This window comes from Pseudoliparis swirei, chromosome 7 (assembly GCF_029220125.1).
Source record: "Pseudoliparis swirei isolate HS2019 ecotype Mariana Trench chromosome 7, NWPU_hadal_v1, whole genome shotgun sequence".
Taxonomy (NCBI): domain Eukaryota; kingdom Metazoa; phylum Chordata; class Actinopteri; order Perciformes; family Liparidae; genus Pseudoliparis; species Pseudoliparis swirei.
This window is the reverse complement of record NC_079394.1, coordinates 3,576,088-3,599,016: the sequence shown is the minus strand read 5'-3', so window position 1 is coordinate 3,599,016 and position 22,929 is coordinate 3,576,088. Positions and strand designations below refer to the sequence as shown.

The window sequence follows — 22,929 nt, the reverse complement described above, 5'->3', positions numbered from 1 at the left end:
AAGAGCTCTCCGCTGGGCAAACAAAAGAGGAGATTCAGAGGTAATACCGAGGAGGTGATACTTTAAGAAGGAGACGGCTGGCTCATAAAAAGAGAAGGACACGGGCTGTGGGATAACTAATAACCTAAAAGTATCCTGCCCGGTTTGTAAGAAATCCGGTGACGCAGCGCTGACATTTAGGGGGCAATTGCTCAGGTTGTCTCCTCGGTCCCGTGCGCGCGCACAGTGCCAGGGACGAGCGTGCATGCGCATGCAAGTGCACTGAACTTAGAGAAATATATACTGTTACGACCCAATATACAAATAGAAGACGTGTATTCCTTTTTAAGTTGTCTCTATTTGTATGGCTTCTCTCTTTGAGCGTGTCCTAAATTAAATGTAATTTACCTCCAATTAACACAATCCAACGGTCCCGCTGCGGTAACTCGGTGCTTGGTTACGTGCGACGTTTCTTTCAAGTTGGTGGGACGTGTTGCGAACTTAATGGTATCCGCCAAAGCAGATGCAGTCCCTGCAGGCTACTCCCCTCGTCATTGAACCTTGCTCTTAAACTGCTCGTGGCTCCACGCCATGTGGTCGGGCTGGCTCGCGTAAAGATATTCAAAGCCACACGAGTCCATCACAACCTATAGGGCTTCTTGCTCTACAAAGTCATATTCACTCATTGCTTGTTATGACATATTAGAATACTACTTTACTCATGTGGTTGCTCGATGGGAGCTTGAATATCCATCCTCTGTCGGACCACGTTTGTATCACCTCCAAAATGAAAATAACCAACTCATTAAGTGTTAAGTGTGTATTGTTTCACACTTTGGAATAAAATGTAAGTATAATTTGTTCAATAAGATTCATGTATTCTAATGAGTTTATCAACGGAAAGGGAAAAGGGGTCTGAGGTGGTTGTTAATGTATAATCTAGGCCAACCTCTTAATTCTTTCGATTGGTGGGTGTCATCTTCTCATACAAAATAAAAAAAATGAGTTCGTTATCACAATTCACTTCTCTCTGGGAAAGGTGGACCTACAACATTAGCAGGGCAAATCGCACGAGGTCTTTACTCACCTTTATTTTTTAAGACCACCATATTTCTCTTGACCACAGACAGGTCCGGAGTCTGTACTGCAGGGAGTTGGAGAGCAGCGCGGGGCTCTGTTCGGTGTTCCTCATTTGAATCGTGACACGATTTATGGACACCGAGTTTTCTCCGCGTCTCTGCGGATTAAACGAATTGGTTGCATTTAATAGCCGATAACGGCGTTGTGTGGCCGTGCAGGCCGCGTGTATAAACACACACACACACACACACAAGAGGCGTGTCGATTTCAAACAAATAAGTTGATGTTATTTACCGATTTTCGTATTTACATATTTCATATTAAAATGCTCTCATCCAGAGATGTAGTGTGAGCCAATCCTTTAAAACATAGTTAATTGAAAACGAGCCAAGCCAAAGTGTGGCCGCTCATTTCTCTCCAGAAAACACAAGCGAGGCAACTCATATATTAAAATACATGTTTTGTCAGTAGCCACACATCAGCGTTATGATGCATTATAAAGCAGTTTTAATATAATAATAATAATAAACATGCGAGCTTATCAGCACTGTTTTGATATTGGCGTATGAAACACCTCCAAATAAAAAACATAGTTTACCTGTAGCTTTGAAATAGTCTTTTAGAGCGAACATGTTTTAGTTATAGGGGGCAAACAGAAGTTCATATTAAATGTGTATTATTAGATCCGTATATGTGTATTTGTATTATTATTATTATGCTTTACTATCATGTATTGTTAATCATTATTATTATTATTATTATTATTATTATTATTATATCACTTGTTTTCAAATTCTTAAACAATAAGGTGTAGATTGTAATTATCAGGGAGGAATACATATCATACATTAACCCTCACCAGAAACACATGTTCGTGAAGAGCACACATGTCTGTTCGATCGACAAGGAGGAAGAGGAGGCTGAGGGGGAGAGGGGAGGTCCACAAGACGACTAAATGGTGACACCTAGTGGTGACTCTGCAGAATGTCGCTGATGACAATGTGGCCTATACGGACACTGACGTAGATTACACGTACACCTGCTGGCACTGCCACCCCACCCACATGAATGCACGTGTAATTACATACACAGTGCATGCACGTGTACGTTCTTGAAATACAGTTGCCTTTCTGTTGCCACAGCTCAGTAAGATAATATGTCCCACCTGACGTCAGATCTATAAACTACTGCACTAATTCGGATTTATGCTGTTAGTTTCTGCAGTTAAAACATTAGCCAGGCGTATTATTTATATTTTTACTCGATAATAGTTCATATACATATATGTATATGAACTATTATTAAGTACAAATATGCATTTATGTATATGAACTATTATCTAGTAAACATATAAATAAGTATTGTGTAAGCCATGCTGTCTTGATTTTTTTGTACATTTAGATTGAAACTAAAATGTGCGTATATTCCTTTCATATTCTAATACCTTATTCTTGTTTTTTATTTGTCTTGCATTAGCGTTTAGAGATTGATCAGATTTAAGCAAACAGTTCAAACGGTGACGAGTTGTGCATCAGCCTGACCTTTTGAGAAACTGTGAGAACTGTTGTCACAATCGATTATGTCTGGCAGATAATAAATGACGTTGTGCCTCCACTGACTTGATCAACTTTCTTCACCTCAGGCTATACTGTTAACCCTTCACATTCTCGAGGAGCGTAATGTAATAAAGAAGTGGAGGGACTTCAAGCAGTGCGGCCTAATTCAAACCTGAGAATAACTTCTATAGACAGTTTAGGATTGCAGAGCATTGTTGAAAGTGTGCATATATTGCAGTATTACAGCAAGTACAATGTATTGCTATACTATCGTTATTCTAATGTCACCTAAACTATCAATTGAGTAGCGAAAATCATACTATGATTTTAAAGAAAATGATTCATGACAGACTGCAGGAGACTGAAAGGATTTCATTGGCGTTATCTCGTTATCTTCGATTTTGAGAAATTAACGTATTTGTGTTTGTAGTTTTACATGTTAAGAAAGAAAGAAAGAAAAAGATGCAAATAATGTTTGATCTTCTTTTTTGGGTCACAAGCCGTTAAATTATTATTATTAGTTTGAATTTTCATTAACTTTGTAGTGTATAATATATATATATATATATATATATATATATATATATTCCCGAAAATGTCAAAGTGTCTTAAATTAACTTGGTAATGTCTCTTAGCTTTTATTTTCTTTGAACTTGTCTTGTTCTGTGTTTTTTCTTTGTAAATATGTGTTTCTTATGTTTTCCTGGCCAGCTCACCCTCGAACAATAGCTTTTTAATCCCAATGGGACTCACCTGGTCATATAAAGGTTTAAATAAAAATAAATAAATAGTGAGATGGAAAATGTAACTCTCAAATTAAATATTTAATGGGAAGAAACGCAAACACACAACCTGAAGCTGCAGCTGGATGTTTTTACAAGTAACTAGAGACAGTGAAACGGTTCACATTAACTTCATTGTAGGCCATGTAAGTCAACCTTCAGTCAACGTATAAAAAAACACACACTTTTTTCTTGAAATTATTTGAATTAATTGATGTGGGACTGATTCGTTTAAAGAGGAAACATAAATATGTTTCCACACCTGAGATGATTTAAAATAGTAATGTGTCGTCACTTCAAGATCGGGTTTTATTCCAACGAGTCAGCCTGGCAAGTTAAATATTTGATATAAGATGCATTTTATAATGGCGTGAGAATGGTCTTACAAACAGTATTATGCAAGAGGCTAACGAAAACTAAACAATAACTCCACAATAATCATAGATATTATCTATTAAAACAAAATTGCAACGGAAAAAGGCTACTTCCGGATTACAGAATAAAGTGAGAAAAGCTCACCAACGAGTTTTAATATACAAACATACATTCTTGTTTTGCTTGATTGTTTTTAATCTTAAATCGCTATGAATTATAAAGAAAAAGAAGCATTGATTTGTAGGTAAAACGCGTCAATCCGCCAGATTAAATGTGTCTAATTTCGATAATCAGTGTTTGCGTCTTGACACGTCGTTTAGTCACACCGTGATCTCTTCATGTACAATCTGTTCTAACTGATTATTGCATTTTAAGTAGCCAAATATGCGTCATCCACTGTCATTATTATTTAATGCGCAGTGTGAGTGTGTGTGTGTGTGAGTGTGTGTTTGTGTCTGTGTGTGTGCGTGCGTCACTGTCCGACACGATTGTTACAGGGTGACACGAAATAAATAAAAGGAAATTATGGATTCAACTAAACGTCTTCGTCTCATTTGTTCTCTTTCCCCTCATTTTCTTTCCCCTGTTATATATCATCTGGTATTTTGCACATCTTTGATAAGCAGATCATGTGTGCATTGTTTGTGCACGTGTTTCTCCCTGCAGTGACTGTAAGCTCCATTTGTTTTGTCGAGAGCATAATGTATGACTCAGAGATGGTGATGCAACTGCTGTATAATGCTATAAGTGAGATAAACTTTGGCTTTAAATGTCAAATAAATGTCTCCAGTATAAATACATATGTCAGAAAGTCATATATTTTTTAAATGGACATGGAAAGACGCTCTGGGAATGAGGAAGCTGCTACATGGCACCATGCCCTGATTTCCAGTATTTTCATGTTGAGGTTTTTTTTATAACCATGCACGGATTGGAGAAGCATGCAGAAAAAAGTCAAACACAATGAAATCACACCAAGTCACATCAGGAAAACTATAAAGCCAGTAACTTTACTGAAATCTCTGCAAAATACAAATAGCCTTCCCCTCCAGCAGAGGAGACTTTTATTTCATCCCCATACCTTTTCACTACATAAAGCTGAATCAAGTGCCTTGAGTTACAGAGATGTGGATTTAATTTAATACCATCTTAGTCTCAAGTGGCGACAAAGGCCAGCTTATGCCGCTGAAAGCCGCTCTTGCGTTCCAGAAAACATTAGTTCCAAACCTCCACCATTTTCAGGTTGTTACAAGCTACATTTGGTACTACAGACTGACTTTTTAAGCATTTTTAACATATTACTCTTTTGAAAAAAAAAAATCTTTTTTAGCTTTTGAATACAACTTAAATAAACCACAAACACGGTGGAGCAACAACCAATCCCATATGAATGTATAGGCATTGCTATTACATGGTTATTACACATGGCTGTACAGGCGTATGGTCTCCTCTTTTCACTGCAAGTTTCTCAAAACATCAGCTGATACTGCTCGGGTAAATTTTGAGGTACCAACATTTAGTCTATTATAATAATGACAATGAACAACTGGTCAACAGGTGATGATAAAGAACGCCTTCAAATTTAACACACAAAAAAAGATAGAAAGACAAGTTTTCTTGGTTGTCTTTGGGTCAAATTGTTGTCAAAACTACAGCACTGTAATCACCCACCAGGACATGTTGGCATTATTTCAATCAGTGAGCAAGTAGCATGATAATTGGTTTGCGGCAGGCGGTGATCAAGTGGACAGCCAGCATGCGGCACATGATCAGGCCTGAATGATTGAGCTCATTCACAGCGAATAACAACTTGTAAATACAAAATACGTTTTTGAATATAACCTTTTCAATGCACAGGGAGACAGATGATCAACACAATATGAACTGCTGCGGTTGGTATCGACATCTGAAGCTACATTTGACGGACTGAAATTGAAATGTGAAAACAATTGTACATTTGAGCATATTCTTTTATTGTCTTGTTTCAATGCTTGCAAAAACCATAAATGAATGTGAAAATAAAGTTGAGTTTACAACACAGAAATGCCACTGGCTTTGGTTTCTCCACACTTTTGCTGCCTGAAACATCATGTTTATTTTTTTCTCAACCTTTTTGTATTGAATAAAAAATACAAAATAAAGAGAAGAACACCATTATAGAGGCTCTGCCCCTGTTTGACTACACAGACTGTATACAGTAACAACATAGTGAACCTGCATGAAATATGCACATTGAAATATTATAACACTTAAGTGACAGCAGATACAGGAGTGGGAGTCAGAGAGATACGTGGCTAGTTTCATTGTTTGAAAGATAGTCAAACAAAACAGCTATTTATCTTAAAATAAACAATTGTGCTTCTTTCATACCAGCATGTTACATGTTCCCCTGTGTATCTGACACTCAACTGTCATGTGACATGTAGTAAATGATGTGGAACCCTTTTCTGAAGAGTGGAACATGAGGAGTCGCAGGGCGACACCGAATCAAATTAGGTTTGCAAATGATCTGGGATAATTAATCACAATGCACTCACAAAATGACATTATATAAATATGATTCAAAATAAAAATGGTATTGATTGGGTCAGGGCTTGTGCAACATTGAGAACACAAGCTATGATTGTGGTTACTACTTTCAATAACACGTTTTATGAGATTAACATCACGAAATCAGATAAGTGAGGCTAAGAATGAAATATCGGATGCATTCAAATACATCCAGCCATGGATTGACGGTCAGCCATATTTCCTCATCAGTATGACAATCATGAACATCATGTGTCATTCCCAGTTCCAGTCTCATGACATGTTCCACTAACAGGTGGTGCTTTTGCATTCAGGCCTGTCTTCCCTCCGTCACACAAACCCAGGCAACGCTCTCCAGCTGGTCTCGAAGGTTAGACTAAATACGCGCCTGAACAGCACTGCTCAGGGCTCAAATGAAACAAACCAGACAACATGTGCAACTGCACATTGAAACTCCACTAAGAAACCAACAGAAGTCATTAGTATATATATATATATATATATATTAGAAAGCTATACACAAGCATGTTAATTTCACAGACTTTTTTAAAAGAATCTTAATATTACCATTATTATATATAATTAGAAATACACGTTTAAAAACAAACCTCGACAAAGATAAAACAGTTCAGCAAAGCATTGGATCTCAGTCTGTCTTTAATGGCTTGGGGCAGCGGAGCCCTGTCAATTCCCCTCTGGGTGAACTATCCATCTCTTATTAGCAAAGCTATCAAAAAACACATTCTGGCTTATAGAAACTACAAAAAGCCACAAAAATGCGTTGCATTGTATTCCTTTCATATGAAAATATAAGCAAGTGTATCGTACAATTGTTTTTTATTTTTCCATTTTTCATTTATTAATACTGAATATTAATACTAGATCCAGAGATTTCTTGATTACACTAACGCAGCGCTTCGATCCGAGGCTGGTCCTCGCTCGGCTCCGTTGGTTAAGGGGAGCGCTAAGATCATCAAAGGTTCCACACGTCTAGCATTGGGTCTGCCTCTTTACCTGTACAATTCTTCAAATGTTGCATAATAGCTTTTTCATTGAGTGAGGAAATAAATCTTGTAATGTCTGGCAACTTTTGACGCCTGCCCTTCCCCCCCCTCGACCCTCTATTTACATAAATACGTTGAACCTGCAACATGACATCATCTAATGTTAACACACATTTTTGCAAGGGAGAACTGCAGAGAAGGTATATAGCAATGAAACCGACACTGTACACATGTCCACATGTCTGTCCAACTCAAGTGCTAAGGTGTTTTCCATTGGACACACTCACTCTCATGTTAAAGTTTTTTTTTGTCTTTTTTTGTCTCTACTCACTGATATATCGCTGAGGCAAAGTGTAAGTACGTTTTATGAAACAGAGTACCTGACTATTTTTTTGTTTATTTGTTGATATGCATATATATACACATACACACACGTGTAAAGATATATGCATACGTGATTCTTTTTATCCACACACGATACAATTTATGCATAGTTCCCCCGACAGAAATACCCCCAGATGCCATCCCAACCCACGCCCTCCCTCCCAAACCCCCATTACAACACCCCACTGGTTTATATAATGTCAATATGTAGAGCACACACACTCAGCAAAAAGAAAATAAAAAAGGGAAAAAAATTACAAACATATTTTTAGAGAAAAGGGCTGTCCCTTTCATTTCCTTCAGCGATAACAAGATAAAAGGAGAGCGGCCAGGGGGTTGGGTGGTTGAGTGACTCGTGATATCAGGAGAGAGGAGGAAGAGGATCTGACTTTGGGGGGGGGGGGGGGGGCTCAGGGTAACTCTGGGTTCTGCCGGGGAGGGGACAGAGCTATCATGTCGCCCATCCTTCTGACAGGCGCACCCGTTTGATGGAGGGGCTCTCGTGCTCGTCCAGGGTGGGCCGGACCAGTCCCAGAGGCGAGTGGAACTCATTCCTGTGCTCGTCGCGGTCGCTGCCCTCATGGGAGCTGCTACAACTGCTCAGGCTATCAACGGGGGAGCGTCCCGAGTCCAGGCGGGACGAGGGGTTCTGGGGAGGTGGGAGCCCACCATAGCCCCCCGTGCTGCTGGTGCGATCTCTAGGAGGAGAAACAGGTTCGGACTTGATGTGCAGGCTTTGAGCAGAGGGCAGGGAGAGATTTGAACCCTGACACAAGTGAGAGCTAGAGCAATTTCTGTAGGAAGGAAAGGAAACGCAAAGGGGTTACAGAGTTACAGAGGAAGAAACAAAGTCTGTCACAGCCAAACATGCACACACACACACACACGCACACACACACACACTTGTATTCAAGAAAACAGCGAGTTGTGATATTTATGTGGGACCTTTGCGTGTGAAAGTTGAAAACCGTGAAGGACTCTTGTGATTCATACGTTACATCATGCATTTCAACACCTCAAGTTCAATGCACTCACCCTAGCTGGCCGAGGGCTGAATGCTGCATGTTCTGAAGGTGTTGCTGTTGCCACCCGCTCATCGAGCCGAGGTGAAGGGAGCTGCCGCTGTTGAAGCCAGACAGGGAGGACAGATCCGCGCTATTCAGGGAATACTCTGTGTGAGAACGGAAAGGAGGAGGAGGAGGATTACAGGTTGTTCAAAGAAGCCCAAGCAGTTCCTTAGAGAGGGCAGTTTTAATAAATGCTGCTGTGATGTTACATCGATGAGTTATGTTATTGTTGGTGTGGCAATAGCACCCTCTGCAGGTGGACTGATGTATGATATTTACATGTGGGTAGAATGGTTGGTTTTTAAAAGCAACACACATATCTGAAATAGGTCTAAAACTAAACTTTTATTCGTTGGTTTATTTGGGTACCGTAGAGTGTATTATATTACACTCCATTAATGTAATCATTGGTGTTGTGTGTTGTGTATGCATGTGTGTTGCATATGTACATATATATTTAGTTTTGTATTTTACTTTGTATACTTCTATATCTTTCATCCCTGTTTTTCATATTTTGTTTTTTATTCTTGTGTGTTTGGTTTATTGGTGCTGCTACTGTTACGACAAATTTCCCCTTGGGGATTAATAAAGTATATATCTATCTATATCTATCTATCTAATGTATAAAAAGATGACACAGTACGTACCGGTACCATAAGAAGTAGAGATGGCAGATGGGTAACCGCCCATGCCCTGTCCTGGAAGAGTGGGAGTTGCTACTGATACCACCGGGGTGGCCAAGGACTGAGCAGACTGAGAGTTGTTTATTCTCTGGTTCTGTGAAAGAGGAAAGGAAGACACAGAGAGCAAGAGAGACGGCAGAGACTTGAGAACATGAAACCAACTCCCAGACAAAACAAACAAAAAACTGCAATAAACCGAGAAACTTTTTTTCTTTCGTTTTCTTTCATTTCTTTCTTTCACTCAACAGATGCTGAGAGAATGAACGTGACGCCAACTTCTGGGGAAATTAATCACTTGACATGCGGCACGGCTGAACCCTGCCAACCCTATCATTTACCACCCTTTTCCGAGGGCCCGCCGTCGCTATAGTAACACCATCGGTCTCCAAGGCAACGCAGGGTAGCGACAGCGAGGGAGAGACACTTTACTGTAGCGGAGGGGCAGGAAATAACGGAGGTTCGACGCGAGTCGTCTTTCGTCGCCCTTGTGAATGCTGAATAATAAAAGCCGTGAGCTAAACGTGAGCGACGTGAGACTCGATGTGCAGGTGAAAAGATAAAAGGAAGGAAGGGAGGAGAAGAGACGACGACGTCTCTGGCAGAAAAGAGGCCAGGCTGCTTCTCCTCTGGCGCACCACTGGATGGCACTATGTGCCCTCACAAGACAGCAGAGGGGGTGACATTGGAGCCTTCTGCAGAGTCAGCAACGATAAAGGTTAAGGTTCGTCTGCAGTCAGGACGGCTTTTACCCAAAAAAACGCTGTATTTTAATGTAATAACGTCAGTAGCGGAGGGGAAAAAAAAGAATGCTAATCAAGACGTCAGACTGAGGTGAGTGCACCGCGCTCAGTTCGACAAAGCACATCATGCTCAAGGACTGTATTTACCAGTTTCTTATTAGAAAAGCTTTCAAGTTTCAGATTTCTAAATCTGAGGGGCAGTCTGACTTACCAATAGCAGATCGACGTCCTCAGACTGACGGCATTAAAGGGGGAGGGCAATACATTCAAATTAGAAGTGTGACTGGGAATGTGGAAGGGAGAGTTTGTGCGGATCTAGGGATTGAGTCAACTGAGTGAAAAAAGGATGCTAAGAACTATTGTAACTATACACACCTTATTAGAAAGAGAGGAGACATATGAGGGCCTAATGTATAAGCGACCACTTATGTCTACACAGCAGAGGAAATATATCTGACGGTATATCAGACTTGGGCCAACGTAAATGTCTTTAAGAAGCTGCCAGAGAACACGAAAAAACAAAAAAGTCCAAGCGTTTCTCAAACATAACCTCATCAACCCAAGTCTGATATGAAGAGATGAAAGCAGCAGAGGGGACATGAAAGGAAATCAACAATAGCAAACACACTCGGAAGATCCCCCTCCCCCCATAGATAGGACGATATACAGTGGGGGAATGGAGAGAGGGATGGACAGATTACTCACGATGGAGGGCATGTTGTTCTTGGCGCCAGGAGGGATGTGCACACGTAGGTCAGGTTTGCGGTTGTTCATGCCTAAATTCATAGGTGGGGGAGACTTGGCCTGCATGTTCTTGTTCATGCCACCTGGAGAAACCAGCAGACCTGGTGAGTTGCGATGGTTACCGTATCCATTTCCTGAGAGAGCAAAGAAAGGTGTGGGAGACGCATTAAACATACTCGAATGGTATTTGAACCAAGGACACATCTATATGTTATAAAACCTGCTTCTGAAGTTTAATCAAATCCTCTTTTTGTTGACAGTGTCGCCAAATGAACAATTAAAATCTAAGTAAGATGAAATATCTCAAATTAAGGCAATCTATGCTTGTTTTTTGACTGACAAGATATTTCTTCTTACAAGGCAGGGTTAGGGTTAGAGCATTTCACTTGTTTTAAGAAATCTTGGCAAGTCAAATGTTCCTGTTCTGTTGGCAGATAATTTGGCTTATTTCAAGTAATATTCCCTCATTTAATTACTTTTTTTTCTTGTTTTTTGAGGCTGAATTTTTGCAGTGAAGTACAGGAATCCATTTCCACCGTGCGCTTCTTTCCCCTGTTTCTGTCTCATCTCGACTTCCTGCGGTCGACATTGTATTAGCTCTCCATTCCGAGTTGCAAATGGTGTTTTATGAAAGTGGCGCACACTGGCGAGGCGTATGTTCAAACAAGCAAACAGTTTTGTGCTTTGATGATTACCACCGTTTGCTTGGCAGTCATACAACGAAGGCGCCCACTTGAGAGGACCTCACCCTCCACCTCTGTCACTGTCAATTAAGGCAACATGTGTCCTGCAACAGCCAGTGAATTGTGTAAAAAACATCTAATTACGGGTAGCAAGACCACAGAGGGATGGGACCCATCATTTGGCCATCAGAGCTAAACACATGTGTGGTTCTCCCAGACAAAGGCTCTGCCTTGGGGTTTCCACCAGATCAGTCCCCGAAATACGGAGGGACCAAGTGCAGCACCCATTTCCTTCTCAAATAACGGTGAGGCGAAATCCCAGCAGATCATATAAAAAAAATCTGAGAGTGGAGCATTCTCGCAAGCAACATGGTCTTTGTTTCTAACCCAATCCCACAGGCTGTTTTTCCCCTTACTTTTCCTTCCCTCTTCCAAGGGGTAGAACACAGGGCACTGTGTGGACGTTCCCACTTGAAAGACGGGCAGGAATTATACGTTAGACATAAATGAATTTCCTAATCATATACTCCAGGGGAAAATGAGTCGCAGATGTCTTCCTGGGCAATTTCCCTCGCTGATCTTTGTTTAATTTGAGAGCGAGGTTTTTGTTGTTTGGAAATGAAAAGTCTCAAAAGCTCAATTTGAACAATCTGAAGAGTAAACGACCGCTAGCGGTGAGAGAAAATGAGAAAAACAGTGTGTGTGTGTGTGTGACTGCTCGTGCCTCTGCTGGCATGTGTGATGTGCGAGCGTGTTCAAGTCGATGTTAACAACCTAGACTTTGTGTGTTATTGTATGTTTTGCTGCATCCAACTTTACATGCGCACGATTCCACACAAGCGACATGTGTCTATCGCACAGAGAGGACGTAAGCACAGAGCGACTTGAGACTCCGTGAGACATGCTGTGTGACTCTTATGCACGAGCCATGCATATGGGTGCACGTGTGTTTTTTGTATTGGACCCTCTTAGTTCCAGTGTCAATTTCACATTAGCAAAGAGGCAGCTGCCTCTTCAGTTTTCCCGCTCTCTCATTCTCATGGCATGGCCCTTTGTGAGATTGAGTGGGTGCATGTGGAGATGAATGAGAAAAAGAAGAAAAAAAACACACACACACACACGCACACCCACACACACATGAAACACACGCACACACCGCACGTACACACACTTTAGTAAATAACCCAGCAGGAAGCACATCAGCGTTCCTGTACAGATGAATTAAAAAAGAGACGGAGCTTTACAGAGACATTAATACACACTTTGGTCAAGATGACACGGACGACATCTCGGCGACAGTTAATCAGACATCTGTGTGTTGCCGCCCTGCGTAGATGGCTGCAGTCCAGTCAATTATCTGCTAGTTGGCTATGATCATGAGTGGCAGAGGCCAGTCCTTAAGCACTTCAAAAGCAAAATCCTTGGCTAATTAAGCCAATGAAGCAAGAAATGACTATTTCTATTCTGCAGCTTGATCACCCTGCTTTTAGGACAGTTGAATTCAGGAGGCTCAACTATAACATCAGCCGAAGACACAACCTCCAGAGTTCATTTCAACTCCCTTCTTCAAACGCTCCTCCGCACGGTCGAGTTGCGGCAAAGGCTGGCGTCAACCGTTTACAGGAAGTACCACGATTAAACGCAGCTCAGCCAGGAGTCTGTTTTGCTGCAGTGTAAAATTCACACGTTGAGAAAAACATGTGAGATTACGATAAACAGCTTTTTGCTATTTCTGAGGGGAGGAGAGGACAGCTGAGGTCAAAGCTGAAGGATTGCAATCTGTCACGATAGGTGCCACGGTTCCAACGCATCTCAAGTCGAGATAGACGTGTTTGACAAGCCACCTCCAGAGAGTTTGTTCTCTCTCTCTTTTGCACTCTCTGTCTCTGTCACACACACACACACACACAAAGAAGAGATGTGTGGTTAAACTCATACATTTTACTGTTACTGAACAAATTTCTGATGTCCTGTTGTGGTCTAACAGGCGCACTCCGTTCTATTCCCCAAACACACACACTCTTCCGTTGCGGTTTGGCCAAATGTGCATTCAACCCTGAATTCTCCAACTGAACTAAGGTGTCACACTCACGCGTACAACGTGTACAGTTGGTGTGAGGTGCCGCCAAGATCGAGACGAGCGTCGTGCGATCTACTGAACCCGACTTGTTTTCAGTTTTTGTATGCATGCTCTTTAGCTGTATTTCTGTGTGATTTTGACCGCAGATGTCTTCAAGATGTACCTTGTGTGCAACTCATTTGCAGAAGTAATTGGTGCGTGATCAAGGTGAGAGGTGGCTCGAGTTTCTCGTTAATTCCTCTCAGTGCTTTTGTGCTGATCGGAGCATAGATGACAGCTACATAATTGCACAGATGGAGGTGGGAGATTTTTTTTTTTACAAGCTCGGGCCTTAGTCCGGAGCTCCCTTCATCAACTCTCTTTCTCTCCTTCCCTCGCATTCTGTCTCTTTCCTCACCTCGCGCTCTCTCCTAGCCAGGAGTTGACAGATTGAACACATACTGTATGAGCTAATGCACGTACACAATTCCCATAATATGTCCATTGAAGAGACGAGATGATGACTCAGCCTTTCAGAAACATGCCCTAGTGAAGGATGTTGTACTTATTGCAACTTTGTAATTATTACGAAAAGTAAAAGGAAAAATGGAAAGTAACTTTGATAACTATACTAAGCCTATGGTATTTTTTAAAATGTCAATTTGTATCATGACTGCATTTTCACTGTAAATGCTAACTAATATATTATTTACACTTTTACCTGCATCATTGTAAGCCTGGAAAAAGGAAAAGAAATAAAGGAATCTTTGTGATATGAGTCAATATATAAAGACAATTTACTGAGTTTACTTTGGTCAAATGTATATTACCAGCAGTAGAATTGTAATTTTACAGATTGAGGACGTGACAAATATTTACGGGATTAAGAAAAACTTCTCTTCAAACTTCATGGGGAGGCAATGCAATAATAATTCCATGTGAAAATCTGTGATTTTCTCTCTTTACAGACAACAATGACATCTGAGGTACAAAAGAGGTGTTATGTTTATGTGCACGTCTGAACCACACACACACACACGCAAGGCACCTCGTCTGTCACTTGGGCCAGGCCACTTAAGACCCCCATACACAGGCCAGACAACTACTTGTGCTATCAGCTTATCACAACTTACTGTGAGGAGAAGAGGAACAGTAAAAAGGTCTTTGTGGTGCCACAGCGGCTGGGCCACCTCACACTGAGTCACTTAGAGGAGCATCATTAAAACGGCCGACCAAGTTCACAGAACACTTCCATCTGTGTTCCCCCACTGTTTCTCCTTCGCACACATGCTTCCACCATCAGTGGATATTCATCACTGGGGGTTCCCCCCCCCCCGCCCTCCACCCCCTGGATGAGATTTAAGAGAGCTTTGAATGGAATCTTTTAGCTCCCACATGACTCTCTCTCTCCACGTCGTGTTTTTCACTGCTGCCGAGCGTCGCGCAGCTCTCACAGAGCGCCTCTGTTCCTTCGGCGCAGTGACACAAAGGCTACATTTGAAGCATGCTCTGCAGCACGCCGTTGCTGGAACACACGCCACGACAAATGGCCCTGTTGTCTGTGTGTGTGTGATGAGTGACCAGACAGCGAGGCCAGGCATTGACCCTTTGTGATGGAGCCCTAGGGGCCAGACAAGGCTGCCCAGCTGTACCCCTCTGACCCCCCCCCCCACACACACACACACACTCTCCATTTTTACACTCTGCACTGTATGTCAAGGCTGTAAAATGTAACCCTTTAAAAGGGACTCTTTAGCATAAACGTGGCCCTGACATGTCCTCGGGGACAAATCCGTCGGCACACAGAAGCTGACACATAAGATTCCTTACATATGTTCCTTAAACATGGTTTGTTCCACTCTCCACAGGATCTTTATGGCATGGCGAGCCACTCCAAACATTGAACTAATTTGGTTGCAGACATATGATAGCGGTTACGGTGCCATGGGTTTCCGTGAGCGTCAAATAGGAGCTAGCGGTGTTGATATTTTAAGTTATCATCTAAATCCAAGAATTGGTAGAAATGAAGAGATGGCTCATCGTATAGAGAAACAGAGGAAATTCAAGAGTACGCTCAAAAATCAAGCACCTCTTCTGACTGCCCGTCAGTCGATTTACTGCTTCAGTATTTCGTATGATTTTATTTATCTTTCCCCCACACTTGTTCGACCGTTTTATAGCTGAACGCAGGCAGGATGTGTCACGGCCTCAGGACTGGGCAAACATTCCCAGATGAACTCCACGACCACTAACATCAACACATCAGAGACACATCTCCACTCGAGTTTGGGTTACTATTAGTCATGTATTTTATGGCACAGAGTGGGTGAGTGGGTGCCATGTGTGTGTGTGTGGTTGTGCGTGTTAGCAGACAACTGTAAGCGAGAAGAGGAGGCCTTTCTTACCAGCACTGGAGCCTGCGCCAGTGGTGAGGTCAGCCCCCATGAGGCCACCTGAAAGATGAAAGAGAGAGGAGAGAGCAAAAGAGAGAAAACCATTAGAGGATAGGCGCCCACATAACATCCACGATGCCTCCTGTCTCTTACCTCGGTGGCCTTTCAGAGGATAACTCCATTTAATCACACTATTGTGTGTGTGTGTGTGTTTGGGTGTCGGTACATCATATGTGCACTGATACGAAAAGTAAAACTGCTTCCCACTCAAATTGAAACACTCTGAGCAACTGGACACTGTGAGCGGATACATGGAGCAGCCGTCCAAGAAAAATGACACGTTATTATTCTTAAGTCATGCGAGGTGGAAGAGTGGGAGGGTCCAGAACGTGTGCGGTTTGGTGTGGATGCTGCGAGCGCCAAAACTCATATTTAGTTTGTGCTAGCGCTTCTAGCATCCAGTTGTAATGACAGGATGAGGGTGTGGGCAGCAGCTTTCAGACCAGAGGGACAGAAAAAGGACTTTGGACAACAATAACAAAGCAACATGTGTCACCAGTCAAAGCTTGCACATAGACATCACATGTGAAGAACATCTCACTCAATCAACGAGACTGCGGGCCTTGGATTGTTGGTATTAAATCTATAACTTACTTTAAGAAAAATACTGAGCGAGCAATATCTGAATATAGATTTTAATTAAATCACTGCTTTTACTTTTCACTTCGCATTATATTTGTGTATGCATATATGTTGTGTATATATATATACATATATATTTTATTTTGTACTTATATTATACTTTGTATACTTTGTCATTGTATTATATTTGTTTGTGTGTGTGTGTATAAATATATACATGTATGTTTCATTTTATTTTATATACATATATACTTTATTTTATATTTTGTATTTTATATTTTACTTGTATACATCTTTCATCCCTGTTTTTTATATTTTATTCTTGTGTGTTTAGTTTACTGGTGCTTACTGTGACCACAAATTTCCCCTTGGGGATTAATAAAGTATCTATTATTATTATTATTATTATTATTATTTTAGATTTAGGAATATTGCAGGTCGCTGTCATATAATAAATCACACATTTGATGTGTGTGTCTGTTAGCATCGCAGAAGGGTGACGCACAGTCGACAAGGTAAAGAGAGGGGATAACAGTGTGTTCACGGGAGCATGAGTGCATGTGTTACCTGCACTGGGGGGTCTGTGTGTAACTCCGGGAGACATGCTGTTTCTCTGTAGGCCATGGTGCGCCAATGGCAACAGGTTGTGGTTGCCTAGGGAACCACCGGGATGGTTGTAAATGAGATTGTTCTGGTTGTTAACGGGAATGGACACAGGCATGTCATAGTTCGATTGGGGCACGGCCTGCTGAGAGAGAGAGGGAAAAAGAGACACAGACACACGTTTGATTAGACTAAAGATAGTAATGATTTCAGTGAGTGAAGAAACTAAAACAAGGCCTTCGAGCAAAGGAATGGACACAGAAAGAGAGAGACGGACGTGACAATTCAGAAACACTCCAGGAAGACAATGGACATTCTACATTGTTTGATTATCTGCAGTCAAAACAGTGAAACAAAAGGAAAAAAGACAGAGACAGCCAAGTTCGAAAAGGAAAAATGGACAACTAACAATAGACAGCCATGCATAGATGAAGGGTCTAAGACAAAGACTAAAAATACAAGACAGTATGGATGGTGGATGGGAGCACTGAAATGAAAGGGTAAGCATCGAGAAAACTCCTCCCAGAGTTACTCAAATTGCCCCCGAGATGATGGGTTGGAAATACTCAGTCACTCAAACTCGTTCCAGAATTGGTTACAATATCTTTCTGCAAAGGCCTAAGATTTTGTCGCTGATACGTTGTGAGATTTTTCCTAGTGAAGGCAAAAAGCTGACCTGGAAATATAATGTTGTGGACACTCATTAATTTGATCTGAAATCCATTCTTCGTTTACGATGCTAGATAAATAAGAAGGAAATGGTTTACTGGGAGGAAACTGTTCTCAAAGAGCTAAAGATAATTCAGTTTGTCTTTCCCTCACTAAAAACATCGGCAATATTTCTCGCAAAAGTAGCTTCAAGACTGGATAACTGAATGCAATTAGGGACAATTTATTTGTCTGTCACATGGAGCGAATGCAAAGCATTATTAAGGGGTAGACTGAGATCAGTCAGCAGTCTCATCAGGAACATGAGGAGAGGTAGCTCGTCGGCCCCAGGCGTCCAGTTTGTCATGTTTATTGTGTCACTTGGCAGAAGGGCTTAACCTAGGGAGTGCCCTGGAAGTGGTTCATCCTGCATGTTAGCTTTAGGAAGTAGAAAATAGGGCCTTAAATTATTGCCATGTGTCTCAGAGCCATGTCGAGAACCCATCAGGGGGATCGTCAGCCTGGCTTACGTGGAAGTGGAATATGTGCCGTTGCGATGCTTTGTCTGCTTCTTTTTGTAGGACAAATATTATTTCATTGTGGGCCTCTAAACGTTTCGCTTTTACTGCAACTTCACATAAGCGTCGGCGAGCCAAGAGCTGTGCGAGCTTCCTTATGTAAGTAAGGGGCGGCCTCTGGTTATGTTATATTTTTTGAAGACTTTCAGTAATTTCTTCCATCTCGGATTCCTTGTCGGAGTTAGTTTTTTACACATCAATACTTCCCTGTGCTGTGTTTTCTTCGAGCGGGGAAGCTGTTTCAATGTGTGCACGTTTGCGTGTGCACACATCCCTCCGCTGGGTGTGAGGGCCCCGTCTGTCAGCTGTCCTTTAACTGGTGCCATCCTTCCTGTTTTCACTCATCTTCCTCCTCGCCTCCCCTCACAGTCGCCTGCAATCCAGAGGCCCAGTGCTTGGCAGCCACCCTGACCACACACTGAACTGCCACTTGTTGTCTGCGGAGGCCCCCCCCCACCCCTCAAACACCACCACCCTGCTGTTCCACCCCCGTCCCCACCCAACTCTGATCCCAAACCCCCTACACCGCCACGCCATCCCAGCTCACCAACCCCCGCCTTGCTTCTAACCACATCTCCCCCTGCTCCACGTGGCTTAAGACACGACTGTTCTTCTCTAAATGATCTGCCGTGGAAGTATCTCTTTCTTTGTAAGGCTACAGCACTAACCATTCCAGTGTGGTGCTTTCTGACGGAGAGGCAGGCTCAGTTTACACAGAGAGCAGCCTTTAATGTTGTTTTGACGTCTATTAACAGCTATGTTGTTCGGCTACGGAAGACTTTGCCGTTCATTATTCCAGCAAGGACGACAGATAATTGAGTTTTGTGAGGTACGGAGATACGCTTTGGAGCTTCTGAATGTCTGCTGCTGTTTCATTGACACAATGCCTGTCCTTGTTGTGAAGGGTGACTGAGCGCTGTGTTTTGGTGCAGGGAAAAGCACATGCAGACCACACCTCCCTTGAGAGCAAGGCAAGGCATTATGGGTAACGGGTTCAAGGAGGGAACCCAGCAAGGTTGAAATTTGTCGTGAGCGAAAGTCTGGAATTATACAGTGAAAATGTCCGCTCGTTATGGTTACAGTCGTGTCAAATTAGAGGACCGTTCCTCGACTGTAATCAAGCAAAATCAAAGAGCTGTACTTATTTTTACTGTAAGTATACAATATCAATTCAGTCTCATCTCACTCTCACTTTGTGTGTTTAGTCTATTGGCAAACAATGGTGGTTAGCTGGGTTAGCTCAAGGAGTTACTGGCAACTCAGCATCGTGTTAGCCTGCTGAGGATGCGGCGACGCGTCAACCCAGTACTTACAGGTATCCTATACGTTTGAATCATGTGATCAAACTCCTCGTTAATCTGTTTGTATTTCTCCTCAGTGCGTGGGGTGAGGACGAGAGCAGACTCGAGCTCCGGGCTTTCGCCGCCTTTGTTCGCCTTCTTGCTCAACGCCTGCCGGGTCCCACAACCACAGAGACGCGGGGAGGGGGACACGAATGAAGGGACGGAGAGAGACGGGTGGTATAGGAACGGACGACAAAAACGAGGACGAAGCGACAGAAAGCGGGAGGGGGGGGGGGAAAAGAAAAAAAGAGAGGAAAGAAAGGTGAGAGGAAGCTTCTAACGAGAGGTACTTACACACAGTCTCTGTCTGCTGATCATCAGATCGATGTCCTCGTTTATTTTCCTGTACTTGTCCTCGGACTCGGGGCTGTGGCCGACCGAGTCATCTGCGTCGGGGTCAGGGCTGTCACAGCCGTTTAGGCCCTTCTTTCTCAATGTCTGCAAACAGAGCAGTTGCACAACATCGTTGAAGGGTTGTGGGATCGGAAACATGACCCAGGTAAACAGTTTGGGAGGAACACACGTTGACGACCTGTGAAGCGGTACCCTTTAGAATCGATCCTGCCAAAAGACGAATTAAACTGCTCGACTGTGTTGATTTATTTCAAATGAATTGATTTACTTGAGTACTTTTTCCCTGTAAAAAAAATGGTGTCTGTTTCTGAGAAATTGTTCGCCGACATAAATTGATCATTTTGGCAGGCTCCGTTTAACACGGGGTGACGCGAAAATACATCGGCCGCTTTGAGAACAAGAAAACATGCAGCGACACATTAAAATGGCACAACGGATTTAATCGCCTCCAATAACCAGACGTGACAGGTGATCAAGTTCTTCAACCGATGAAAAACCGTGGGACCTTGAAACCTCGTAATTACACGGGAAAGGAAAACGTCGTCAAAGTAGAACACATTTTATAACCACAATCATCGGTGTTTCACGAAATAGAATTAAAATGCAATTGAGTGACTTGAGTTCACGACTGTGGTATATATGTTATTAAAAGTGGCAGTTTCTGTTTTGGCCACCTGATGGCCACCTGCCCCCATTAGAGTGGCCGGAAAACAGCAGACGGGCGGAAAAGCACACACTCACCACTCCCTCTGAGTGGAAGAGAGACAAAGAGAGCGTAAGAGGGAGAGAGCTGCCTCTGTCCTTTTTTTTTAGATATGGTTGACAACCATAACAACAGGGATAAGTTTCACAGGACATTACTGTATGTGATAGCACCAGGGTGTGTTTGCTTGAGCAAGTGGGCATGTACCCATAGGTGCTGTGTTCACTCGCCTCGTAAAAAAAGAGACAAAGAGAGAGCGGAAGAGAAGAAAAGTACAGTAGCTGACAGTTAGAGATCTCATCAAAGGCACCCCCCCCCCCCCTCTTCCTCCTCCTCCTCTCCAGCCCGCTTTCGCTCTCCTCCCACCCCCCTTCTCTCTCTCTCTCTCCTCCTGGCTTTAATAAAGGGAGATTAGTCTACAGGAGGAATATCACGGGCCTGCTCCTGTCGGTGCAGTCGTCGCTTCACACTGCGCTCTCCTACTTTCATCTGAAGCTCAATATCAGACAGACATAATTAAATTTACTTTAGCACACCCTGTATTTGATGCTGATCAAGTGTGTGTGTGTGTCTGTCTCACTCTCTGTATATGTTGTAGTGTGTGTATGTGTCTGCTGGTGTGTGTGTGTGTGTGTGGGAGGGGAAAGAGGGGAACCAGTCTGTGTATGTGTGTGCATGTGTGGGTGTGTGCGAGTGGGTGTTAGCGTCAAGAAAAAAAAGACAGAGGAAGATAGACGCTAGGATAAGTTAATCTTAGTGAACTTCTTCCTCTCATTTGTTTGTCTCCGTCAGTACTCACTCACGGCGGAGATACGAGCGCGAGCCGCTCCATCACAACCCGCAGCCCAAGTGACAAGGAGCGATCTGCCTGCTTGGAAAACAAATAACAATCCAGTCATCTCTAATGTCAGCACAACAAAGGCCTGTTTTGAGTGTGGTTTTAGTAAACTTAGAGGGCTTCTTTTGTGTGTGCGATAACTGTTGTTTGATTCCTGAGGCGTCTCGTGGCGAGGCAGCTACTGTAAGCGTGTCAACATTTGCCGGCTCTCCTCTTCTCTCTCTCTCTCTCTGAATTCTCACTCGGCCCCCGGAGTGGAAATCTGGAATTCAGAATTTGAAAGCGTCTCTCACATCTTTGACAGTCTTCAGGAAATCACACCGAACAAATCAACCGAGGCGGTGCAGGAGATCTGACTTCTAACAGACCCGCAGTGAATCGGGCGCTCTTGCTCCATCAGAGGCGGATGAGTCAAAGGAACAAAGGGGTTGCGAAGGTTTAGCACGCTGTCTTTTTTGGCAAAGGTGCGAGATGTAAAACTTTTGCTGTTTCTTTGGTGTCGTTTCATTCTGGACTTGGCGATGCATCATATCGAACTGACAAGAGCTGAACCAGTGGCCTTTTTCTGTTCACATGGAAATGCATGCAACGGAGAAAAGCAACTTTTCTTCTTACTTGCACAGTAAGTCCACCACCTACCTCCGCCAGCACTGAGCGCACGAGAGATTCACTTCCATTCTTGGAAGAATAGCAGTGGGGCATTGCTGGGGGAGGAGGACGAGGGGTAGAGGTGACACCCAAATGGGGCGACTGAGCTGGTGGTCGGACGGAGGGTTGGACAATAGTTGCGTTGGGTGTTGATTGGGTGCAGGGCATGGGTGTCATATGACTTTGAAGCATGTGGCCAAGGCTTAGCTTTCCATCGGGGGCTCAGCACATTGAGGGTGCGGTACAAGGATGGTATGCCACTCATCCCAGTTATGCCCACCTGTTTAAAGACATCACACCTGTTGCCAAAGGCTGACACACAAGCCCACAACCAATCAGATCCACCGGAGAGCTCATAGAGCCGTAGAAGGGCCTCTCACTCTTCGGCTCTCCGCCTCGCTGCCCGACTCACGTCATCCTATATGTCCTTCTCTCATAGCCCATTGCTTAATCTGTGCCGTGAACATGTGTTTCATGGCTCTGAGCCACAGAGTCATCGACTGCTGCCCCAAAC

General features: G+C 43.0%; 1 protein-coding gene across 24 annotated transcripts in view; it reads right to left on the bottom strand.

The window, feature by feature from the left end:
• Positions 1 to 4,761: 4,761 nt before the first annotated feature.
• The window catches only part of mef2cb (myocyte enhancer factor 2cb), a 74,338-nt gene continuing 56,170 nt past the window's right edge, over positions 4,762 to 22,929 (bottom strand). For 9 of the 24 annotated variants that reach the window (XM_056418518.1, XM_056418516.1, XM_056418513.1 and 6 more), the window contains 9 exons: positions 20,167 to 20,310; positions 19,843 to 19,980; positions 17,268 to 17,448; positions 16,071 to 16,118; positions 10,885 to 11,057; positions 10,391 to 10,414; positions 9,404 to 9,533; positions 8,725 to 8,860; positions 4,762 to 8,483 (listed from right to left, as the gene is read on the bottom strand). In XM_056418518.1, the coding sequence (XP_056274493.1) occupies positions 8,141 to 8,483; positions 8,725 to 8,860; positions 9,404 to 9,533; positions 10,391 to 10,414; positions 10,885 to 11,057; positions 16,071 to 16,118; positions 17,268 to 17,448; positions 19,843 to 19,980; positions 20,167 to 20,310 (1,317 nt within the window). In that variant the 3' untranslated portion in view covers positions 4,762 to 8,140. The remainder of the gene's footprint in view (positions 8,484 to 8,724; positions 8,861 to 9,403; positions 9,534 to 10,390; positions 10,415 to 10,884; positions 11,058 to 16,070; positions 16,119 to 17,267; positions 17,449 to 19,842; positions 19,981 to 20,166; positions 20,311 to 22,929) is intronic. The other 15 variants (XM_056418527.1, XM_056418523.1, XM_056418524.1 and 12 more) reach the window with 15 other exon arrangements.